Source organism: Micropterus salmoides, unplaced genomic scaffold (genome assembly GCF_014851395.1).
Source record: "Micropterus salmoides isolate LMB-PRFRI ecotype aquatic unplaced genomic scaffold, ASM1485139v1 Ms_hic_scaffold_3536, whole genome shotgun sequence".
Lineage (NCBI taxonomy): Eukaryota > Metazoa > Chordata > Actinopteri > Centrarchiformes > Centrarchidae > Micropterus > Micropterus salmoides.
Genome location: NW_024042858.1, coordinates 1 through 26918, shown reverse-complemented (window position 1 = coordinate 26918; position 26918 = coordinate 1). Strand labels below are relative to the sequence as shown.

The 26918-nt window shown below is 40.8% G+C and overlaps 1 protein-coding gene across 1 annotated transcript; it reads right to left on the bottom strand.

Moving 5' to 3' along the window:
• Positions 1-1725: 1725 nt before the first annotated feature.
• Positions 1726-26272, bottom strand: LOC119884560 (adhesion G protein-coupled receptor B1-like; the record flags this gene model as incomplete). The annotated part of the gene is made up of 7 exons (XM_038694946.1): positions 26251-26272; positions 25994-26101; positions 23816-23959; positions 14056-14131; positions 11352-11454; positions 11190-11233; positions 1726-1904 (listed from the first exon to the last, which is right to left on the bottom strand). Coding segments are annotated over exons 1-7 (676 nt in total), but the record flags the coding sequence as incomplete, so codon positions are not given.
• Between the last annotated feature and the right edge of the window lie 646 nt (positions 26273-26918).

Below are 26918 nucleotides of genomic sequence, written 5' to 3'. Positions count from 1 at the left end.
TATCAGATCTCTGGTGTTCATTATGTGTTTGGTACCTTCTCTGTAAAGATGTAGGGCACAGCAGTCGTTAGCTAAATGCTAATGCTAGTATGTATGTTTATCATATTCACCATCTTAGTTTAGCATGTGAGTATGCTAACATTTGCTAACTGAACCAACTGATCGTGATGCTCGAGAATAAGTTAAGGGATCAAGTCATTACAGTCATCCACAGGGGATCGCAAATATCTTTACCAAACATCGTGGCAATCCGTTTAGCGGTTGTCAAGACATTCCATTTAAAACCACAAATGTCACTAAAGAAGTGTTCCCAGTCGGAAACCATCAGTGTCCATACAAAACATTGTGCTAATCCAGGTAGTAGATGATAGACTAAGATACAACTTTGACCTGCTGGTGGCCCTAGACTAAAATCCAGGGGATTACCAAAAAACGTGGGATTCATCAACACAACCATAAATGTCTGTGATTGAGAATTTTAAGTAATTAACAGATTAATGAAATGAAAATGAAAGAAATCTTCGCAGCCCAAGCAAATGTCTTTGAGAATAAGCATCACTCAAATGAAATGATGAGGGTCTTAAGGGTGGCCTGCATTACTACCTCCCTTGTCTCCCTAAACAAACATGGGCCATATTCCTGAATTTGTGTTTAGCTTATTGCACTAACTATTGTTTCTATCTATTAACTTGACTTCCTTGATTAATTCATTCACTCCTTGGTCTATAAAAAGTCATATATCATAAATGAACTGAACATTAGCTCTGGGATGGAGAATGGTTTTAGGATGAAAGGTGTGTTTTCATTTTTGATTGATCTACTGATTCATTTTAAATCTGTCTCTCGGACTAATCATTAAACCTACAAAATGTCAAAAGTAATGTCAAATATCCGCACTACCTTGAACAAAGTCTTACATCCTCTGTGTAACCCTTCCTAGGCCGTGCACGGAGCAGGATGAACAGCACGCCGCCTCCTGTGTCTTTAAGAAAGCCTCGGTGCCCATGCTGTTACCAGGGCAACTAGTGAACAAACTGCTTCCGAGGCAATTTCCAGTCTAATAATAACTAATCGCACTGAATGAAAATTCACCACAAAGACACTGCCCTTTCCCCAAAGAAAGTGGGGCACGTTTGAGTCACTGGGATAGTGCTGTGATTTTCACACACACTGCAGGCTGGCTGTGTCCAGCTGCAGCCACCGTGTAAGGGAACTCAGATTCAGATTTTTGGACTGGCATGCAGCACCTTCTCCACGGGGCCTGGTAACCATGGAGACGCCATTGACAAGTCTAATATGTTAAAATATGTTAATATGAGCAATTGTTGGTGCAGGGGTGCCTGTGGGTGTTATCATCTGCTAACATGATCTTAAATCCCACTCACCATGTCATGTACATCAGCCCACATCTCATCACCACCATCTTAATGCACAGGTTGGCACAGTGCTGTCCTTCCTGTGTGCATGTCACATAACACAAACAGCCTCCTTCTTGGTGTAAAGTGAATAAAGACCCCACCAACACCCCCCACCAAAAAATCCCTACTATTAATAAGACTATAATAACCTTTTGCAGAATGGCTTTGGCATGTCGAGACGGAGAGAGGGAAGGAGGGGGAGAGAGAGAGGGAGGATCTGTTGATATGTATGACAATGACGCCCTTTGGAAAAAAAAAAAAAAAAAAAACAGCTGATGCATTCACATAAAACCCCACAAAAACACACCGTCCCCGATACCTTTAACGTCAACGAAGTCAAGGGAGGTTGTCGGACTTACCATTTCGGGATTTAGCCGTGCTAAAATGGCGAAGGTGGACAGTCTGTCACACACGCATTTGGTTCTGAATGAGTCGACTAGCACGGCTTTGCAGCCCCTGGCAGACCAGGATCCCAGCAGTGAGGAGCTGCACAGGAGAAAACACACACACACACACACACACACCGCACACAGACAGAGAGACAGGCACACACGCATACACACAGAGAAGCGATGCGGTGAATATAGAGAGAGCCCCGGCCAAAAAAAAAAAGCAAGAGAAAGCGTTTGAAATCCCACGTTACACCGGCTATTAAATCCACTTTACATCTCCGCCGGTTGCAGGAGAAAGCGCAGGGAGCGAAGTGAACGCGGTGATGAGGAGGCTGTGAGGCGGCGTGCTGCAGGTCTCTGCCTGGAAACATTATCCCTACACACTGCTAACAGCCCCAAAGATGTATTATTACTATCATCATCATCATCATCATTATTATTATGATGTAAGAAATAGTGATAAAGTAGGCCGACTATTAGTAAACTGGTAAAATGGTACTAAACATAATTAACGCAGTTAATTTATAAATAGCCCAAGTATTACACATAATTATTATCAGTGGTTTTTATTTAATAACACCCGTAATTTAATAATTATAATAACAATAATAATAGTCTTTGTAAGCCGAATAAAAAACGTTAGGTCTACACTAGCCATATGATGTGGCGCTGATGGATGCTGGGAAATGGGTGCTACAAATGGTAACCTGGTCTACTGAGACATTTTTTTTCGTTAGTGCATTCAACAAACACAAATCCTGAAAAATGATGAGACTTGTGGTTCCATAGTAACAACCAATCACACCAGCCACAACTGACAAAAGATCATATCATAGTAGAAAATAACACAGGTGTAAGTAACAATGCAAGGCTTATAATAATGGCTGCATTCCATTTCGGGTTACCAGTTTCAGTCTATATTATTGTGCATGTTGGCCCACTAGCATGGCTCACTGAGATACTTCAATCCAATGGAACCATCATTCCTTATTAATTCCACATGTGCTTTCCAGCTATGATAATTTAAAATGTCTTTAAAGAGAAATCTTCATTTCTGGTTTGGACATAATGTTGTGGGGATTTTGAGAAAGGAAAGAGAAATCTCCACAGGTCATTGGAAAGAGTTCAGTGTCTGCTACTGCTAATCTGAACGTTTCCATGTGTGTTCTGAAAAGGCACTGTGGAAGCTTTTTACTGCCAAATAAAAATAATGATTACACGTTTTGAGATTGAGTCAAGATTTAGATTTCTCATAATTTAAATCAATTATTTAATTCAATTAATTTTGAGAGGATTTTGACCAAAAGCATTAGCCTACTTATCATTATAATAATTCACTTTATCATTTACATTTGTTTTTTTCCCCCTTTTCCTGGCGGACATCTTGCAATTAGACAGAAAAACTCTATTGACTGGGCTCCTGACACACAGGCCGTACATTACTCTGCTTCAGTGCACAGAGAAATTAAGCAAATATGTCAAATTGATGAAAAAGAAACCATGTGCTTTGAATTAACAACAGGCAGCAACAGGGTACAGAATTAAATTCTCCTCGCCCACATTTACACCGACTTGATTGACTTGAATTTACATCGACATGATTGAGCAGCACGCGGGTTTTGACTCAAACTTGTACTCCGGCCATAGAATCCAAATTCATTTGTCAGGCGCTGACAATAGCGTGCACTTTAAATGTCGATCTTCAAGCTGCCTTTTGAAATTAAGCTCTGGAAAATCTTTAGACTGAATTCGGGTCTCAAATAGACTAATCAAAAAAAAGCAAAAGGCAATGAGTTGATTATTTATGTAAATGTTGTTGTATGGGTCTGACTCAAAGAATTCCATTTCATTCTAACTTTAGAGTATTACTGACTTCATGGGAGTGTGTCAGGTCCTCTGGTTCAAAGATTTCTGGGAGTATTCTGCACTGATTATATCATATCATGTAAGTCGCAACCAAAATGTGACGGAGCCATAGCACAACTGGAACACAATGAACCCGTGCGGTGAACATGAGAGCTAACCTCTACAGATATCTGGTTCAAAATCAGGATTCAATGCAATGGGGTGACAAATTAAGGGAAAACCAACATAAAGTGTTTTAGAAAGTGTATTTGCAACATGAGCCTCCAGATCATCTTCAGTGCTTATCATAGATTGAACTCTACTGGAGGGATAGGCAGCAGTCAAAAGATATTCCTTCATTTGGTGCTTTGATGATGGTGTTGGAGAGGCTGTCTAACCAGAATCTCCCATAGGTGATCAGTTGGGTTGAGATGTGGTGACTGTGAAGGCCATAGTGTATGATTCACACGATTTTCATACCCAGTGACATCATCAAAACATTCAGTGAACCCCTTATGAGCTGTATGGAAGACTGCATTTGTTACGTTTCCACTTAGTCAGGTGATTTCTTTCATTTGTTGTCCGTCTATGCAAAACCCCAACAACAGCAACAACCATAACAACAGAAAAGGTAATGAGGGCAACAGATTAGCAATAATATTTAACAATCACAACCTCACACAGCTACTGGTCTCATATCTTCTTAGACAGAAATACAGACTACATACTGGGTTTGGTCGCATGTGTTTGTGTGTGTGGTGTGTTTGTGTGTGTTAGCCCCACGAGGTGACTCAGTGCTGACATTAGCACATCACCTCTAACAGAAATCCAATATATTAGGAGGACTCTGTATGGCTGATGTGATTAGGCCTCTGTGAGCCACACAGTGGCCTGCAGACAGTCTTGCCCTAGAGTCTAATTGGATAATTTAGGTGCTGGTCCAGCAGCCCTGCATGGAAGGATGTCCTCTGCCAGGAACAGGCCACATGGATGAAAAGCAGTCTGCCAGCACGGAGGAGATATCTAAACATGGGCTCTTATGCAGAAAGCTGTTAGAAGGAGGATTCCTGCTTCATGTTCACTGGTCGGGTTACAAAATGATTGATGTATACCTATTGGGATTATCTGTGATATAACGAAATTCAAAGATTAAGACTGAATATGTTTGATCTTGGGCAGTTCAGACAATATCACTGTTTAGGTGACAAAGCTATGTACTGCTGTTTAATATGGACAAAATAACTATGAGTCTTAACATTGGGTGAACATTTAGACTATTAATTTAATGAATTTAATTTGAAGAGGGATTTTGGGGAGTAGGATGCATGATGTCGAATGGCATCATGGGAATTGTTGTAACCAGAGTTTTTGAAACCTGACCCATACACTAGCTACTTTAGGACAGCTCTTTTACATATTTACTCATTGTTACATTCTATGCTGTTTTTATTTCTTTTAAGAGACCACCTAGCAGCTAAAGAGCCAGATGTTTTTTCCAGGAGCTGGTGGAGACCAAACAGAGCTAAAAGGGGAGTGAATAGTGTATTTACACAAACATGACTCCAGCTGAATGCTAATGTTGCTCTGTTCCTGCAACCAACTGTAAAAGGTGATAATGACTTATAATAATGTGATGTTTAAAGATTATCACGCTGACCCCGAGAGGCAAGTTAATGCAGGTTTGATATTTGCTCATCACAGCTGTAATAAAGGCAGATATGTCAAAGCCCACAGTAGGTGAGTCCAGCCAGTTTTAAATGAGAGGATGCATCAGTAAAGCGCCTGACTAGGCAAGCAGGTTTAGCTGGATTGTGACTAGATACTGAGGGGAAAACTTTTAGAAATTCTTTAAACTCTGACACATGGTGTTCTGTTCGTAGACTAAAGTCAGTCAGATGTAGGGCAACATTTTCAGAGTATTTCTCAATGTCCTGTGCTTTCAAACAGCTGGTGAGTTGGCTGGCATATGAGTTTGAATGGATTAGCGTGCTCTGAATATAAATACACTAGAATGGGTGCAGTCTGTTCCCTGTAATGCAGCCTCTTTCTATTCAGAAGTACTTGTAAACAAACATGCCCCCCGTCTACTGAACTTCACCTCCTCTTCTATAATTGTATTACAGTAATTGATGAAAACTCCACTTTAGAGTGGTCAGCTCCAACATCCTTGATGAATCGAGGCAGCTCCTCAACATCAGCACTGAATCTGTAAACTAACTGAGACAGCAAGGTTGATTTGTATGATCAGAAGCGAAGCTAGTTAGTGACTGCAGTCTGGTAAACAATGTCCAGCCTACGCACAACAACCTCCTCTAAATCAATCCCAAAAAATGTCTTTTGACCTGCCTTGCAGAGACGCTTTGATGTCATGCATGTTCGATTTGTTTTCTGTTATTTGAACAGAACTACCCATCTCTGGATTTAACATTTTTTTAAGTATCTGGCCTGCTTTGACCGCTGACAGAATCTATGCAATATTGCAGGGATGTTAACTGCAAGCAGCACTGACAGCAACACGTGGATGATGAGGGGAAGTGACTAAATGAGTTAACAATGCACAGACTTTTTTTTTGGTCAGAAACATTCGGGGCGGATCTCCAACCATTAGATAGAGTGATTAATGGAGTTACATATAAATGCTGTCCAACAAAAATGTTATTTTTTCCCCTGAAGTACTACAGTACCATTTCTGTATCAGTATACTGGCTTGGGTAAAGGAGTGCCAGGGATGATCCACATCTGCAAATCAATGTTTTCAGTCACATTATACATATCTTACTTGAAAGATGGTGACTGCCAGACACCAACAATATGTGAATTTGGTTTAAGATTAGAATCTTGATAAGAGGGTACATTAAAGAATATGACATGACGGAGTGTCAATGGGCTTTCAACACTAATAAGGGATGAAGGACTTGTTAATGGCATATGTTAAAATTGCAGCTCCTTGAGAGTCTCCAAAGATTGATGCTGCTGTATGGGCCCAACTTATTTTTCCTCTGCAGAGAAATGGCTGGTTTGTACACCCGGCTAAGATCTGATCACTATGCGAGCCAGATCGTGTTCCAATAGCAATGTGTGCTGTGGCATTGTTTTTCCCTATCCAGATCAAACATCCAGCTGCTGATCACACGTATGCTGACATTATGAAATGAAACTGGCTTAAAGTTATATTACCGTAACAACAAATTACCGAGTATTATTCAAGTGAGCCATGAGCCACTGCAAATGAACGGAATCCTGTCAATTCTACAACAAAGTTTAGGGTTAGGTTACAGTGTTCAAAGTCAACAAACTATATGTTGGTTCTCATTCCTTTGAAAAAGATTTTGTAGTCTTTCAGCAGACACTACCTTTACTTCCTATCATTAAAAACAGAATATTTAAATATTTATCATGAAGGGGCATCTGTTGGTCTATGGGTTTAGGGAACTGACCATTTGCTGCCATGTCTCAGGCCGGGGACCGGCATTTGCATCTTGTTTCCCGTCTCTCTCTTCCTTCATTTCCTGTGCATACAATGATCCAAAAATGATCATGAAAACTGTTTATAATTAACAACCACGAAGTCTAATGGGAAAGTTGCAGTACCAGACACTTGGTATATTCCTATAAGAGGGGGGTTGGAATTGTCAGTATTCTCTTAGACTGCACTCTCACAGCAGACTGATGCCAAATTACCTTTAGTTCAAGTATTTATAGCACATCAGGTGAGGCATACTGTTAACAGTACTTAGTAATGATGTCAGTGTGAGTGTGAGTGAGAGTGAGAAAGACAGAAAGACGCTGCTGATGTTCTTGTTATTGATTTCAGGAGATTGAAGTGTGGTGAAAGTGAAGGCCCAGGCTGCTTCACAGCTCTTATCAAAATGACAAGGACACCTCCTCAGTTTCCAATTTCTCTCCCAAATATTAACTCATTAATCATAGCTGCTGTCCAAGATGAATTTTAATTTTGCATAGAAAATGTCTCCCCCCCCAGGCCCAACCCCCAACCCCACACCCAAACTCAAAGATATTAGATTCTTTGTCCTTGCTATGTGTCTGCCATTGTCTCTCCTATTATGTTGTCTCTTACGCTGATGTGGATGGTGATGACATCCCAGATGTGACCAGGGTCAGAATTATCCAACATGTATAGAATGTTCATAATATATCATTTTAAAATTTTCATTAAAACTGCTTTAGACACAATTTTGAAGCGATATTAGATACCATATCCATCCATCCATCCATCCATCCATTGTCAACAGCTTAACCTTGCGTACATGGTCGCGGGGTAATAGATACCATATGTTCTATAAATAAGTAAATAAAGAGTTAGATAAAAGCAAACAAATATGTGCTGGGCAAAAACCACTTAAGGTAGTGAAACTGCTATAGTGACTCACAAGGTATTTTTAGCATAAAATGTACATTTCCACAGCAGCATCATATAAAACTGAATTTCAACTACTGAATCTCAGTCACTTCTGCTATAATGTTACGCTACGGTCAATGAATCTCAACACTTCCTGCAGCTCCTTTAAAACAAAAAACGACCGGAAAAGGCAGTGAGACATGTGAGCTAAAATACTGGTGAGCTTTTAATGTGAATTGTCTGTGCTGAGTTTAACTAATGTTATCTTAACACCAATCGAAAAATATTCAACAATTAATGTTGGTCATTTTGCCAACAAGTTTATATCACCTACAGGGCACAAGCAAATAAAGACTGTTTGCTAATAAAGCCCGGGTGCTGTTAGATACTTCTCAGCCCGTCTCAACACTACTCTGCTTATGGCTTGATGGACAGGTTTTAGCTCCTTGTGGAAGACGTATATCCATTATCGTCCCATAGCGCATTCACTTTGGTCAGGTGATCTGGCTCTCTCATCCCTGGTACACATGAAAACAGGAGAAAGAGCCTGTCAAGGGAGTCACACCTGCAGGTCGAGAATGAGAATGGCCCTTTTATTTTTTAACCTAATATTGCTATACTACACATTTAAATATATTATGTATTAATGTAATATAACATAATGTAATAACTAATCTAAATTTGTTAAATCTGTGTACATACATACTGATGGTAGGTAAGTCAGGTGGCTCGGGGTGCCACAAATTTCCTTTAAAGGTGGGCCGTGGTCTAAAAATGTATGGGAACCACTGCAATTGACAGCTTTTAATGTGGAATGTCTGTCCAGGAAGTGTTGAGTTTCACGTATGGAAAAAAAGTAGGACCAATTGCAAATATTTTGTGAACAAAACAGCATTTCTTTAATGTAAGCCTTCATATAAAGGCCTAGTTCTCTTTGCAGTTAGGGTAAAAAAAAGCCTCTCAGCAGCAATTAAGTGTGAATGAATGTAGACATTGTCTCAACTGTCATTTTTAAGCTATAGCAGGCTGTCTTTCACTCTTTGTCTTGGCGCATATAGACCTGCAGGTATATGTGCCAAACCAACCTCTTTTAATCCCTTGACTGAGGCGATGAATGTTCTGCTCTTCATCTCTGTAACACAAGTGTGGGTACCCATCTAAATGCAAATGTCCAAACCTGCATTGCAATAAGACTGCAAAATGTTTGCCTCTTTCTTTCTCCCTCTCTCTTTCCCTCACTCAATGCTCACGCTCTAACACGCTCACACTATTTTCTTGTCTTAAACAAATTGGGCACTTAAGAGCAAGGATCAAATGAGTAGTGCTTTGAATTTAGCCACAGAAGCAATAAAACGTAACTGTTCAGAAGGTTGTTTTTTTTACTCCTTTTCTATCCTGTCATGCTTGCCAATCGCGTTCTCTCTCTCGCTCTCTCTCTCTCTCTCTCTCTCTCTCTCAGTAGACTCCGAATTGCTCTTTATCGTACATGTTGATGTGTGTGCGTGGGCTGGGAGGGGGAGGAAAGCTGTGAGCGACACTTTTAATTTTCCACATGCTGCATCAGTGTCGTAGCAGTGATAGCATGGGGTTAGCGTTTTCCCAGACAAGAGCTGCGGAGCTGTCCAACACACTCAGCACCTTTCACTGGGGAGCACTGCACTGACTTTGTCAAGATAAAAAACAGTGTGGCCGGCCATTGAACCTTCAGAGGAAACTCCAAAACATCCACCTGGAGTTGCAGGAAGTACATATGCGCTATAGTTGCCAGTTTGACTAGTTGTGTATGTGTGTTTGTGTGTGTGTGCTTGTGTGTGTGGGGGGGGACCTGATATGAGATAATTATTTGAACAGATTATGTTTATTCACCATAAATTACAAAACTCGTAATGTCATTTTATGACATGAAATGTTTCTAGACAATTTGAAGCTTAGATAGTTGCCCTTAAAGCAAATAAGTCTGGCATTGGGCCAAGTTTTTTCAAGTCATTAGATCGGCCAGAACAAAGTCAATTTATCATTTATAATCCGGCATTTACCGTGTGCCTGTTTAGCTCAGTCTGTAGTAGGGTTGTGTGTTCAATCCCTACTTGTTGCTAGTGTTATCTTTATCCCTTTTCAACAAATTGATTATGAAGAGATCGTTTTAAATGTTCACATTAAGCACATGCAGCAGTGTGTTACCCCCCGCTTATTTTCATCTTTAGGCACAAGAAATTCCTGCGATTCTCATTCAGGGGAATCCAATCTCACATTTTCTGACGGCTTTTTCAGAGGTGTGTCAAGTAAGCCAGAGACTCTTGAATTTCCTTAAGAACTTTTCAAAGTAAAAGCTCACAAAATAAACACGACATAAAGTACTGCTACAAAGATGTTCTCGCACTTTTGTTTTGTAGGCACAATCACTTAAGAGCAAGTGATTACGTGAGTAACTTTTACTGTCATGACTGAGATCTGTTTCAGTACCAGTCACTATAATGTTGTTGTTTTTGTTTGCTGCTATGAAAGTAATCTGGCCACAGGCCAAATATTATTGCTGGTGGGCCAGCTTTGGCCCGCGGGCCGCCTATTGCGAACCACTGCCTTAAAGATATGATATATACGATGTTACATCATACTACGTATATCACATAATATAAAATAGGTAAACTGACCAAAAATCTAAATTCTACCTAAATTTTGTGCAAATCTTACCAGACTTTCCAGAAAGAGTTAATGCATGTTTCTATTCACTGAATGTGTGACTATTAGAAGTTGGACATTTAAACATAAAGAGTTGGTGTTGATTCTCTATTTGTTGGCCATTAAATTATTACCAGACAACCACTTAAAATAGTGCCAGTCAAACCTCAAACAATGGAAGACAATGTAGGAAACGTGAAATATGACTATTATGTTTGTCAATGTATTCATCTGTCTCCTCATGCTCCACACTGATCAGATGTTAAAAAATGCGCATTAAATCATGTGAAAGAAGAAATTTATAAAGATATACCATATAGTTTAGCTGAAATGTCCAGTTCCTCGTATAGGGCAAGCTCTGAAAATGATGGATCCTACATTTCCCATTACACAATCGACACGATATTGGATCAGCTTGCAAAGCAACCCAGGTCCACACATTACCGGTTTTGGTGCGAGCATGGTCAGTTGACAAATCAATGTAGTGGATCTTACCTGTCGCTCTCATCCCAGGATATACAGGTCTGGTTGGTGGTGCCCTAATGGATGAGGAACAGAAGAAAAAAATGCATGATCACCATGAAAAAGTACCAGTACTAGAACTTAATATCTCAACAGCTTTCTACATGAAATTTCTTCAAGACAAAATTCACTCACGTTGTACAGGTGAGAGAACTCAACTACTACTGGAGCAGAGAGGGAAGCAGGAGTGGGCTTGATGGTCACTGACAAAACCTTGGAGTTGAGGACTGTGCTGTTTCTAGAGGGACAACAAAAGACATCGAGCTAAATGTGAGCTTGAGCTCACAATGAGATTGCTAACAAACTGATATACAGCAAGTACAATGTTTAGCGTGTTCACCATCTTAGTTTAGTGTGTTGGCATGTCAGAGGAAAAAAGGTCATTAGGGAACATAGTCTGGGAACCATTAATCTCTGTTCCAAATAGCTGATCCATCTAATGGATGGTTTGACTGGATATATTAAAACTTTGACTTTCTTGGAATCAACAACATTATTAGGATTTATCCCATGAGGACCATGAGTGTACCTAAAATAATTATAAACATTTGAGACTCTAAGCCTTACATGTCAACCTGCCAGAGGCATTAGTTCAAAACTTAAGTGCTCAACAAAATCACTAGGATGCACACGTCGGGATCCACAGTAAGATGGCCAGTGTGGCTAAACATTTCAGAAAAACAGGTTTAGGAAGACGATGTCATCCATAGAAAACCCTATAAAAGGCAACATGTCACTGACATTGCCCTTATTGAAGTAAAAGTCACACACCTGTCACAAAATGCTAAAGCATTTCATTAGAGCCACTTTAAACAGTAACAGTTTGTCACTGACCCTCAACTGCTTAAACAACAATAAGATATATGACAGATAACTGTCTGCCTCTGAGCTCACCAGAATCTCTGTGCTCTTCTTCAGAGCAAACATAACATCCTACCAGATGAGTAAAAGAGTCTTAAAGTTTTTTCTTGCAGCAGGCCACATTGTTTTTCAATAGCTTATCTTTTTGGGGGTTTCTATTTTACATTCACCCTGCCTGTTTAGTATGTATTGCAATTTCTGTTTTTCATAGGTACTATCAATCATGTGCAATGACACAATCGGGGGGGAAAAAAAGTGAATTGCTACTGGAAGTACTGACACCAAAAGCTTCCAGTTGGCCAAGCATGTTCAACAGCCCATGCTCTGTTTTGTAGTCCCTCACACCATCACTGTATCCTCTACGCACAATCGCCCTCTCACCATTCCAGAACACAATCAGTCAACTTAAATGTTTGTGTCATCTAGTCTCTTGCCTCAAACTCATCTCCTTTTCCTTAAGGGGGGGAATCAAACGCAGAGAAGGAGGGGAGACAAGGATGAAAAGAAGAACAGCAGCAGCAATCCAAAGATTCAGAACAAACATGTAGAAAGACTGGAGAGACGGTCTGCTTCCTTTCCCTGTTTCCATATGCTACCAGTTTATCACTTTTACCACATTATCACAATGGAGAGCTCCTTACCATCGCAGCCACAGATAACAGGCTGTTACTAACCGAAGCGTGCGCACACACACACACACACACACACACACGTAATTACAGAGCTAAACGTACACTGCTGTGTTAAAATGTATGTTAATCATTATGCGAGCAGCAATAGCAACTTCCTCAAAGAAATCCCTTTACTCACGCAGATAAAAGACATACATGAGGCCGCCCACTGCTAGTGCGCTGCTCTTCCTGCACCAGACCTTCACTGCTGTGAAATGCCTGACTCTACAGTGATGATCCATAACACCCAGCACAGTTTTGTAGCTGAACCTGGAATATGGTTAAATTGTTCCACAGCATCAGCGGTTGCATTTCCAGTATAGTATCATTTGTGGTCAGTTGGTGTGTGATTTATGGCACTAAAATACATTTTTAAACCAACTGGATGTTTTTTCATCAGAAAGATCACCAATGCCTTTGGCGTTAGAATAATTGGAGTTATTTCATGCTCTTAAGAATCCTCCTCCATCCTGGTTTGAGAGTGCGGCCTTTCAGTCTCAAGGTCCGCCCTTGATGGAGAAATTCTCAGCTGACTAAAAGTTCAATAGATAACTCCGAGTAATCTAATAGTTGATTTAACTGAAAAGTCAAACTGAATTGCGTGTCTGCTGACTATATTTCCCTCCTGACCGTGTTTATTTTAGTCTAGCATGTTTTTTGTCAGAATTTTAATCAGGATTGAACAAAAACACAGTTGAGGTTGATGGGGATGTTTTATAGCAAATGTTAGGGATCACTAAAGAGACATGGATGTTCGGCATGTCAACTAAAACCATAAATGTCAAGCTGCTGTCGGTGCTAGAGAAAAAGTCCAGGCATCATCAAAGTCAGGAGGGTTCATCCAACAGCAATCCGTCCAACAGTTGTAGAGATATTTCAGTCTGGACAGATCAACTTTGTCATCAATAGAGCCATGTCACTAGAACATACAGTATATAATGTTTCCATATCATTGAACCTGTAAGTCCATTTAATGTAACCATAGCATACAGTTCCACACAGTCAAGTGTGTTTTTTTTTTTATCAAAGATGTATACATACAACAATACATTTTGCAATATTCCTTTAAACTTTTCCTGGTACTTTCCAAAGTACTAGCAATGGCAAGAATCCTAGAACAAAAAGTCTAATCCATGCTGTTACATTCCTGTACATTATTCCTCATCACATGATCCTGCACGGCTCTGCACTGTCGAAGAAATTTTGTTACATGCATTGTCTGAACACACCTCTCAAAAATCCCCTGATATTGACTGACAAGGCTTCCAACCTTTCAGATGCAGTTGTAAAGCAGCCAGCAGTCTTACCTCTGCAGAGTCAGAATGCTGCCCAGGTTTCTGTACAAAACGATGCCGGTTACAAACGTCGAGGACTCGTCTGAATCTGTGTTGAGGAAGAAACAGAGGTAAACACATAGAGTAAGGAGGTCAAAGTCAAAGAATGTTTAGAGAATGTTTAGTTCACTCTCTGTTAGTACAGTGGCCTGCTATAGAGAGAATGCAGGTCCGCCATGCTGCCTCCGCTCCTCCAGTCCCCAAGAGCTCTTTACACTGGAGCTGGCCTACATGTCTAGTCAGCTATAAACACTGTCTCTTACACTGCTTTACAGTGTGTCATACACACACACACACACACACACACACACTCTCTCACACATACATGCAGGCACAACTGGCACCACTAATTTCCATAATCTCCATAGTGGCAGATAGTAGCAGCACAGTCTGACACTGTCCTCACCCTGGGAAAACACTTCAGGAGTGGAGGAGTAAAGAAACTCTGGCCTAGCTGAAAAGTCTCTGGGGCATATTGACAAAGAACAGATTGCTGCTGATGGCACCATGAACTGTGCATCACTTTCAACCACTGCCCCGTCTCAAAATCCAATTCACAACAGGTATTGCATAGCACACGACATGAAGCAACATTTGGGTCAAAAAATGTTATAAATGTAGCTGCAGGAACAAAACTTTCCACTCATTTTTTAAAATGTTTCATTTGAAAGAGTTTATTTATACCTATTCTAATGCTCTATTAACACCCGTCTGATCTTTCATTAATTTCAAGCTGTGGGATGTCTCTCTCATTTTTCTGTGACTCACTCTGTATTGAGTGTTCAGTCAAAGTGATTGTTTTTAGGGCGCTGTAACTGTGCTCTCTCCCTCATGCCTCTCGGTGCATGGAGAGCTGTTTCCTCTACTCCGCTCTGTGCTGGACTGTTACAACGGGTAACCATCATCTTCGCTTCTCACAGCAGCAGGTTTTATGTTGTTTTCTAGTTTCATTCCCTCGTGGTGAGTATCAGGCATTGTACTGTGTGTGCCATCTGTGCGCATATGATGTACTGTGATGTGCTATCTCTGTGCCTGGCAACAGTCACTGCTGCTATGATCACTGGTAAGTCCGGGTGTGACACCACTTTTAAATGCACTTCAGTTACCACCAACTCTCTGAAGACGCTAATATTTCCACTCTGTGCGGCAATTGGTGCTGGTTAACTGGACTTTTTTGTTTTGCTATGAGGCTAATTTTGCATAGGAAGCGACCAATTGAATTGTGAATATTACCTCTTTTAAATACATGCAAATAGCATGAGACACTATTTGCTTGGCAGCGCCAAGTCTGCCAACTCTAAGAACTTTGAGCTCCGCTGTTCAGGTCTGTTTAGGAGTATATTTCTATATTCATTTAAAATTTATATAACACTGAACATTGTGCAGGACTGCTAATCAACAACCTGGGAGTGGACATTGACAATAGACTGGGCACAGATCACCCAAGCGCTCTACAGGAAGGGTCAAAGTCGACTCTTTTTTCTGAGGAGGCTGAGGTCCTTCATAATCTACAGGACGATGCTGAGGATGTGTTATGAGTCTGTGGTGGCCAGTGCTATCCTGTTTGCTGTTGCATGCTGGGGCAGCAGCCTGAGGGTAGCGGACGCCAACAGTCTCAACAAACTGATCCGCAAGGCCAGTGACGTTGTGGGGGTTGAGCTGGACTCTCTCTGTCGGTGGTGTCATCATCACGGACAGTGTCTCCCACCCAACCTAACTCCTCCCTGGCTGACACACGTTAGTTAGTTATTATACTGGACATTATTACCTGTTTTGTGCAATATTATCTGTTTAATAATTAATGTACAATATTCTCTGCTGCTATTTATTTATTCACATTTATTCATTTAGCTGGCGCTTTTATCCAAAGCGACTTACAATTGCTATACATGTCAGAGGTCACACGCCTCTGGAGCAACTAGGGGTTAAGTGTCTTGCTCAGGGACACTATGGTGGACGTCTCACAGTGGGAATTGAACCTAGGTCTCCCACACCAAAGGCAAGCATCTATGCGCCATCACCACCCGGTGACATAACAGTATTACTGTTCACCATAATAATTCTTTAATACCATAATGATTCTTTAATAATGTAAATACTGTAAATACCCACACTCCTTTATATTTGTCTTTATATCTTACATTTATACTCTCATATTTATATCTCCCTCCCTACTTTCTATTATTATTTTCTATTCCTGATGCCTTGATAAGTGTGACAAATTCTCATTTCTCATTCTGATTCTGATTCTGAACTGCGCTGAACGTGGCACTGGATTTAAGTCTTGACCTGTGGAGCAGTCCAATGTGGCTCCTCTGTCAGAAATACAACAGAAGAGTAACTTGAGTATCGGTTTACAGCACAGCCAAACAAACTGTGGCCCAAAAGGATTCATGTCCTCAGAAGGAGTGCTACATCATATGTAGTACTAAACTCAAGATCAAAATACACCAACGCCAGCTGTTGTCCTCTGCATACATCTTTTCCTGCTAACTCCTTGTGCATAGTTGCATAATGTGAATCCTTTGTGGAAGCTTTAAGAGTAACAACAGTTACTGTACAATAAAATACTACATAGTGATTATGCAATCACATGCAATCACAGAATGCCAATATAATGAATGGCTTTTGGGGAAAAAATGACCCGGGTAGTGTGAAAAATGGACAGTTTAACTTTTGTTTTTAGTAGAATGAAATGAAGAATGAATGAAAATATCTTGTCCTGGCTGGCATTCCTTGTGCATAGAGATGAACTGACTGTGAGCCCGATGAACGGACCACTCAGTAAACAGTCTGATATCACTTCCATATCGTGGCTTAAGCATGGTGAAAAGGATGCCAAATCTCTGATCAGAGTTCAGTGCTTCATTGGCACACCATGGTTACATGCTCATGAGCTGCACTGGCAGCATTGTGGCGCTGGACGTCAGTGTATATGATGTGCATTTAGCCCTTTCTAAAGATAGTGAATTCACTTTCTTTTACTGACAGTTTGAACTTGAATGAGGTCTTTGCATCTGCATCATTTCCCCCTCAGGCCATCCAATGCTCAGGCTGCCACAGACACTTGAGTGGCATTTGAGCACATGCACCACTGACCCAGTCCAGAATCCATCATTTGAAATAGTGATCAGCTAATCCCAAAAGAACTACAGTACTTATAGCAGGCTGTTATTGGCTGATATTGATCTGTGCATCTCTACATGTGGCTGCAGCTCTCTGTGGGTGAGCTCCCCCTGCTGCAGTTAAGGGAAAACAGAGTGGTGCCAGCATTGAATAAATTTGTCAAAACTTGACTGCTGGACTACGTGAAGGCACAGACAGGCCCGGGGCGAGGAGGAGCCTTCTCTTTCCGACTGCAGTGTCAAAGGGGAAAAAAACACAACTCCATCTGCCGGGCCATCTGAAGACATCCAGCTCTTCTGCTCCAGCACACTACATGGCAGCCTGAGAGCACGTAGCAGTGTGCCAGGCAGAGGCTGTAGCTCCCAGGCAACAGCTGAGCTCCCATGGGCATCAGGGGGGAACCGAGCAAGATGTGTGTGTGTGTGTGTGTGTGTGTGTGTTTGTGTGAGGGGGATGAAGTGTCATGTGTCTCATCCACTCTTTGGCTGGCCCATCCAATATGCTCAGCCAGATTGTCTGTGCCCAACAAGAGCAAGCCTGGAGCGACTTTAACCAGTGATTCAATAAGTCATGTGTCTGTGTGCAAGAACAGAAACAGTTCATAGTCATGTAAATGTCCATGTACATTCGTTTGTATGATGTATGAGCAGAATATACACATACTTGTAGCCATGCAGAAGCCTCTTTACTCACATGGCTTCACAGGCTAAGCTCTGAAATACATTCTACGATTCCGTCTAACTGTTGCTTCAACACACCTAAGTTTGCACGGAAGGATTTTCATACTGGGGGCTCTTCTTAACCATTTAGTGGTGAGAGGAAGTGGACAAGAAAACCCTTTAAGAGCGAATGTGCACCTGTGCTTACCTAATATACTCCATTACCTCCTAACAGTAACACGTGCCAAGAACGGAGTAAACATCATAAAAATTTTACTTTCATCGTGCTACTCTTGTCAGATCTTATTTTGATCATGCACATAAACGTTTGCTGTATTTTGCTCACACAGCCTTTTAATGGATTTAGGTAACTAAAAATGAGGACATTTTGACTCTGTCTCAAAATTTGAATTGTGTTATTGCATTTGCATGCGAAATAGTGCTCCGTTTTTTCTTTTTCTTTGTTATGTGCTTGCAGGGAACAAGCGCGTGATATACCAGCATCTGGGTAAGCAAGGTGTCTGCTGGCATCTTTGTTGACTGCTGCTTCTTGCTTATTGAGGAGGATGCCAAGTGTGTCCCACAGTTTAACAGGTACCCCCTCAGAGGTTCCCTGTGGAGTTTTTGTGGTGTGCTATGGAGCTGTGTTTCTATGATTCGGTCCCCATTTTATTCATCTCATGCAATGCACAAGGACGCACATGCACACGAGCGTGCGGTTGATGTGATACACAGTCCTACCAATGCTCTCTCGCTGTTCCAGTGATCAACAGGTGGCAGTAACACGCCGAGCTATGCTGCAATGCGGCAACAAAGACAGTGGAGTCTGCCAGCAAGTAAACATGGATGTAAACATTGCTGGATTTAAAATGCTTAACAAATTGGCTTTGCAAATACTTTATGAGGAAGGAAATGTATTCAACACATGTTGGATTTTAAGGATAAACACAATGCGCTTTGGCGAGTAACACTGAATCCAAACATAACTTTTGTTTGTTTACAAGAAAAGTCCACAGGGCACCTTTAATACTGAGGCCTCCACAGCTGTGAGTGTGACTTCATGTGGAGAAAAATAACAAACACACTTAAAGTTTTTTGAGATTTATAATCAGTCTGAGCTGAAACAAGACCACACACATTCACACCTTCCACACACAAAAGTCAGTTACTGGAAGTTGTGGGGTGGGTATGGCAGAGGTGCATGGGGAGAAGTAAAGACGTGCCTCAAAGAATAGGCCACAGACCACTTGAGCCCTGCAGCTACAGAAAATTACAATTATGGTGTCGGTTTATTTTTTGTTATCTTATGCAGTTATTAACACAGCTTTGATTTTTGCACACAGGTGATTGCTGTCTGTCTGCATGTTTGCACACTGAAAAGAGGAGGCAAATCAGACTCTGCCTGTAGCTCCCCCCAACACTCTTTCATTTAATGTTCAGAAGCATTAAAGAAAACACATTCCTCTCTGTTCTTCTGCTGCCTTCGGAGAGTTTTTTATTTATTTATTTTATTTTAAGAAAAAGGCTGACTTCAGAACATTTCTGGAGATGTGAGAATCAATCAGTCAAGTGTAAACAAGGCATCAGAGAGCCGTTTTAATCCCTGTAAGCAAGTCCAAGCTGTATGCATAAAGAGGGCTGGCTGCTGGTGTGACATTGCCACCGTGGAGACACATCTCCCAGCTGGGGAGGAAATTGTCTCTAATTGCTCCTGATTGGCTCCTGTTGACTCCTGATTAGGAGTGACGGCCTCATTAGCATGCTAGCAGTACAGGGCTGTCTTTAATGGTCGACATCCCGACTGACAAATTACCCAACTGCTACTGAAAACTGCGTACCGAGCACCTGCCTGTAGTGAAGAGTCCAGCCCAGCTACCAGAAATGTTCTTAATAATGTTCACAACTCATGATGCAAAAACACAAATACGCCTCCCCACTTACCAAAATGAATAGGGATAGTGGATGATGCTGTAAAACTCGAGATTATAGTCAATGATAATGTTTTTGAATGTTAACCAATGATAGTTTTTAATTATTGTTCACTAAAATACTGATGCATTGCATTGCAAAGGCAACTGGAACACTAATAGTTAAATATTTTTTTACAAGTCAACAATACTATTAGTGTCACAGGAGCTGTTGACATGACAGTTCTCCTCTGGCCTACCAAGCTTAACGTGCTGCCACCTGGATAAACTGCAATGTGTCACAGATTTTACTTGTAAATATACTTTCTGGGGTGGTAAAAAGTGGTCCAATGACAGCTGTCACTGTTATGTTTTTCACATATCGTATGTCGAGCACAAACTAATTTCCATTTACCTCCATATGCGTGGTGGAAACTACCTACATGGCTAGATATGGTAACTTAGGTAATAGTGTTTTTGAGAAGGTTCCAACCTTTTGAATAAGGAAAAGTTTTTGCAGTACTGTAACGCATTTGTCCCCGAACCGTTGGTTACAGGATATTCAGTTCGGTACACCCTGTGACCCAATTTCTGTCAAAATAGTCTATTTATGTATGTCTACTACTCGCACACACAGAACAGAAGTTCTAGAGTGCAAGTTTGACCTGGAAGGTTCTGGCAGCACACCAGTTGCTGTCTACCAGCTGTAGCATGTTAGTTGTCTTAACCTGGTTAGACACGTTAGTCAAGCTCAAGTAGTGTCGCTGCTTCCGAATAGCAGTCACAGAGCTGGAGGAACTTCCCATGACATTTAGATCCACTGTATGGAAGCAACACGGTTTCAAACTGTATGCCGGTATTGTTGAACCGAAGTCTGGTGTGTCTGTGGAAACACTTCCAACATGTCACTGACGACGGCCAAACCCGATTGTAGCCTCTCACTACAGTTTCATTAAACCAAGGCTACAGAGTGCTGCAGATATTCGACCGTACTTGGTCGTAGAGAATACAGAATTTAAGCATATGGTCAAAGTGCTTGAGCCCCGCTACAATGTGCCTTCATGTGTGCATTTCAGTCTGCCCTGTATAAAAGTAGTGCAAGCTGCAGTTGTTCATGAATTATCAGCAGGTCAGAGTCTTAGGATGGATCTTCGCTGACATTTGTATTATTTAGTTTTGTCTTATTGACCTAATTCCATATTTGAGTCCCTAAGCTGTTAATATGAATAATAGCCAATGAGCCACTGTTGAATGTTAAATGTTGTTGAATATTGGTTGGCTTGGATGAAGATCTTCAACCATGTCCAGTTGCTCTTGACTTTAACCCTCTTTGGATAACTATGACCTGGATGACTGAGAACCTTGACAGACATCCTGTTTTCCCTGCTGTGGAACTGTGACCCAAAATCAAAGGTATTTTTTATTATTTTATTCATTTAGCTGACGCTTTTTATCCAAAGCGACTTATTATTGCTGTACATGTCAGAGCTCGCACGCCTCTGGAGCACCTAGGGGTTAAGTGTCTTGCTCAGGGACACATCGGTGGATCTGTCACAGTGGGGGACTAAACCCGTGTCTCTCACATTATAGGCATGTGTCTTATCCACTGCTCCATCACCACCCTAAAGGTATAAAGGTAAAGGTACTTTATTTGTCACATACACATAGCAAAATTCATCCTCTGCATTCAACCCTGAAGGGAGCAGTGGGAAGCCACTGTACAGCGCCAGGGGACCAACTCCAGATTGCCATGCATTGCCAGGTTGACTGAGCCAACGGCACTGACTGGAGAACCTACCTAACATGTGTTTGATGGAACACCCCGGAGAAAACCCACGCAGACGCGGGGAGAACGTGCAAACTCCACACAGTTCGAACCCAGGACCTTGTTGCTTTGAGCCTACAGTGCTATCCACTAGGCCACCGTGCTTGTATATATTTAACTACAAATTTTGTGTACCATTAAACCCCTACTAACGACCTTAGACCTAAAACAAATAATTTAAATAACACCTCTATGACACTGAACATTATAGGAACCATAAAAGCTGACTTTATGACAGACCTGTTGCCTTGGATTGCATTAGACTGTTCAGGTGTACCTAAAAAAGTGAATACAGTATCATTCTTACTGTAAATCTTTTCGACAGTAATCCAGCACAATGTATCTGAGGCTATTGTAGTTCTGTTTGACATATTTGTTGTGATGTGAGCAGAGATTATTGGCTTAGTTCTGGAACACAGGGTAAGTAAGTTAATTTGTCATGCTGCAGCTAATGATTATTGCAGAATTATCTCCAGCAGGCGAAACCTCGTGGGGATCATGCGTTTGGTTGCGTGTGTGTACCTGCCCTCCGCTAATCTCACATACTACCGGACTCATCAACCTAATATTGTTTGTGCACATGTCTGACTGTATGCTAGTCAGTTGGGGGCCACATTTTGGCCTTTATTGTGGTTCAAAATACGACATCCATAGAACAGTTCTCATCTTGAATCTGAGCTTCTGCAGATAAATTCAGTCCCCGATATGTAATAATGCACTAGTTAGGTGATACGAAATGAATAAATCAGAGTTCCTTTTAAGCTTCACCGCCATCTTTCCTGTAAGGATAGCCTGGACGGACAACTGAGCCAACTCTTTTGTTTGGAAGAGGAGCTGGATGTAGGGAGGGCTTTTATTTTGCATGATGTGTTACAACAAAATGTTCTAAATATATATGAATGTTTAAATTCAGAAGTTTCGACATGGAACTCTGTTTTTTTTAAATACAGTTAGGTGAACCCAGCACGCTCGGTTACAATACCCTTATACTAAGACTACAGTATACTTTACAAAAACATTTATTAAAACTTTGCCTACATTTTTATAAGAAAACTACATATTTTTTCTTTTTTTGATAACAGTTGTAATAACATAAAATAAAGTAAAATAAAATAAAAGGGAGACTTAGAAAGACCAAACCTATTAGGGATTAACAAGGACAGAAGTGGGAACATAGTAAGAAAGACATAGGGTAATGACAGAGGGCTAGGGAGGTAAGGATGTAGGATACAAGTTAACTGTACTTGTGGATGGAGGAGCTATGTGGTGAAAGATTATTGCAGGGAAGCAACTTACACTATACCTAACGAACAAACGTTGTGATTAATCAATAAATAATGTATAAATGTTGAATATAATGCCAAATCAGATGTTACCAAAGACCAAACTGATTTGTTAATCTCTAATAAAAAACACAGATATTCAATTTATGATAACATGAAATGGGTGAGTGCTCTAAATTCTCATATTTGACACTTTTCATTTACATTTTCACACATATTCTGGTTCTTGCATCCTCAGTTTGTCCCTGCTGTAAGACCACAGAGCTGTATAATTCCCTTTGTCTGTAAGCAACAAATAAGTATGGAAATGCTCCCGTTTGCAATTCAGTGCCATCAAATTATTAAGGCAAATGGGCTTTGTATTAACATTTTATGAAAGTTACTCTGGCCTTATTGAAAACAACGTGCCTTTTTCTTGTGACACTAAACAGCGGGTGATGAAAAATGATTTTGTTATTCTCCTGCATTAATTTTGTTTTCTTTTCAACATTAAATACAACCATCTCTGCGTGCATTTGTCTGAGCAGGGCACTTTGCTTTGCAGATTAATGGCAGTAAACACTGTTTTTTTTAATAAATCAACTGCTGTTCCCTATTTGTGCTTTTTAGCATTGACGGCCCTCTCCCAACCAAACACACACACACACACACACACACAGATTCTTGAATTTTCAAACAGAAGGCGTGCAGGCCAGGCGTAATCAGTATTTGGGCAACATGTTTTTCTCTCAAAAGGTGTACTTATAAATCCATTTTTTGTCAAACATCCAAACAGAATGACCTGCTGTCACTCTTTCCTGGTTACAGTTCCCTGCACAGCGACTGTAGTAAAGATGTGTCTATCTACACTAACACCCAGTGTATGTTTCGGTATGTTTTGTCTCAGTGTGTCGGGGTGCAGGTGTGAGGTATGTTAGGTAGGTTATGTCTCACCTGGCTTGCCAGTATACAGAATGTTCTTGGGGATGGTGACTCTGTCCTCAGAGCTGCGGGCCCAGTCCACCATGCCCCTCCAGCCTTTCATAGGGAAGCTGATGTCTGCGTGACCCACCACTGGACGCTTGTGGATGCTCAAAACTGTAAAAGAGAAATAGTGTTGAGTGAAACCTTATATTTACTTCAAATGTATGTACTTTTTAAAAAAATAATTATTATTTTTTTTACATTCTGTTTCTCCATATCTGTAATTCTACTTCTGCATGTCTGTCCATCTCGTAAGAGGGATCTCTCCCTCCTGAGGTGTCCCCTCTATTTCTTCTCTAAAGGTCCTGAACACGAACCTTCTCAGTAAACTTCTTACTATGATTGATGGGTCTCACAAGAACACTTCACTTGGAGTTACTTGCTTATGTTGCCAGGACAAAATCAATCAAAGAGACCACATCACACAGTCCTCAAGAAGCAGAGTTTCGAAAATCTAAACTATTATTACATAGCCATGTTTTTAAACAGAGGGTATATAGACAGACAGTGCCGTATGCTGTAAAGACTGAATTTATTGCTGAAGTTGTTAATGTAGCTGCAAATAATATGAAAAACAGTTTCTCTAAACAATAAGTTGTTGACTTTTATGGGAAATGTGTCTTTTATAATGTCTGTATGGCATAAATTAGCCTGGTAAATGGGCCATAGGGCAAAGATTAGCTGCTGGACTGTCTAAGTGTGTGTTCTAGTCTAGGGTGTAGTCTATTCATGCCAAGGTTCACCTTTAAAGTATAGAAGATCACATTATTGATTCAAATCTCTCTCCTCGGGAAGTTAATAAACAATACGTTTAAATCAAAGAAAAGCTAAATAGTCAAAATAGAAAACAACAAAACAGAAAAATAAAATAAAGTATCTACATAGCAGCCGAGGTGAAAGTCTGGGGAATTCTCGTATCGTATCAACTTGACTACTTTGATGAGTTTGGACGAAGGAACTCTGATCTGACTATATGTAGGCAGAAGATGGATTGTTCCTGTGCGTGGCTTTGCTTATGTTTGAGGTGTGGGAGGGAAGAAGAGGTCAGCCGCCCCAGGGGAGGTAGGCTGCTGGTGTGGGCAGCTGTTTGGCTCCGAACAGCGAGGTGGCACAGCTATAAACAGGACCTCTCATCTGGCCTCAATTCCCACATACTCTCCCTTGACTCTACTCAAACTCTGCCTCGTTTTTATCTGGAGGTCACAGAGAGCAGCAGAGCCTTTGTGATGACTACACTACATTATTTCCCCCCTATTTGAGAAAAAAATCGAGCGTTTACAGTCACTGGGCATCGGAAATAGGCAGCAGGTAGCGCTGAATGTTGACTCCATGAACACATCTAAAGGCATGGTGAGTGCTAATATTTGTCGATCTCTTTATGTAGAGACAGAGGCACAGAAATGCTACAGAAAGAGAGATTCAACTGAAGTAGACATGCCTCGTTTAGTTGAAGCACAGGACTTTACAACAAAGGACGGTGGGCAAATCCCAACCTCCAAAAAATGGAGGATCCAATCTGAGGCCAGTCCAGATTATTAGTCCAGACTTTCCCAACCCAGAGCCTCCACTGACTCCAGGCTAGTTTCAGTTTTAATTTCCAACTAAAGACATAAAATAGCACAGATAGGACAAATGTATTCTCTCACCTTCGCCCAATATGGCTTTAGGGCCAAACAGCCACATACTTTGTTAGGGGGTCAGAGATACCATAGAATTATTGATTAATATTTGATATTTAAAAATAGCCTGTCACCGGTTGACCATTTCATCTATATATATTAGTTTAGCCTTCACTTTTTTTGGTGATGGTGATAGCGTTTTGTTAACATATCTTTGTCATTTCTGACATCATTTTGCAATTTCTTGTTACGTCCGACATACACATGAATACTGATTTGTGATAAGATAAAATCAACCGATAATATCAATGAGTCCTGTGTACGGACATATAGCTGGGTAAACTTGAGACTGAAAGCACAGGGAATGTCTGTTAAACCACCAGGTCGCCGTCCCCTGTCTTCCCTTTTATGTTTTGCCATTGTAGTTATGAAGACCGATCTTGTGAGAAAGGAAAGCTGTGATAACAGTATTTGTTTTGATAAGCTTTAAGATAGCTGTGGAGATGTCCTGGATGGAGATAAGGCTGACCTAGGTTATCGGTGACTTCATACATGTCTTGAAAGTCTTTCATCCTCAGGCCAATGACATCGACAAAGTCCTCCACCAGACGGAACAGCTCTTTGATGTTTGGCCCAGCTGAGAAAACAGAGACACATGAAAGTAGAATGAAAGAGAAGGGATTATGGATTTGAGGTGAATATTCTGAACTGCTGTTGAAACGCTTGATGCACAAAAGGCTTTTAATAAAATAGCTGTATTTGTGGCAGACATTGTGATACCATTACCTGTTGTGTCCGGTGCAACCATTTCTCATATTCCCCATAGCCATGACTAACATCATGGTGTATATGCAATTAACTCTAAGGCTCTCACTCAAAGTTTGTTTTTTACTCTGGGGATCCAGCAGAATGAACTACACATAACAAGTGCGGTGGACATTAATAAAGTGAAGACTGCGGTCCTCCACCGTGACAGGATTATTTAACAATAGCGAGTACACACAAGTAGAGGTACAGACAAGACCAACTCTACTCTACTAATGACCAAAATCTACTAATATCCAATCACTAATGAATTGTCCCTAATTTCGATCCAAAACTATGTGTTTTGGTACACTAAAGGTCAACCACTCTAGTTCTCTCCAATTTTGAAAGGATATGCCCCTCCCGACTCTTGACAGAAAAATATATAATCTGTGTATAATTTGTGACCTACACCACGTCCTCAAAGTGTAAGATACTGCAAACACCATGTTGACAGATGAAATTCAGGTTTTAGCTACAGTCACATCTCTGGTTGTCATCCAATAAATATGCAGCTATATTTACATCCATAATTTTTATTTGGAGTACTGCTTCAATGTAGGAGAAAAATAAAAGCATTTTGTAATATGGGAATAATAATAATAATAATAATAATAATCTCTTTTCAGGACACTCAACGACACTTTACA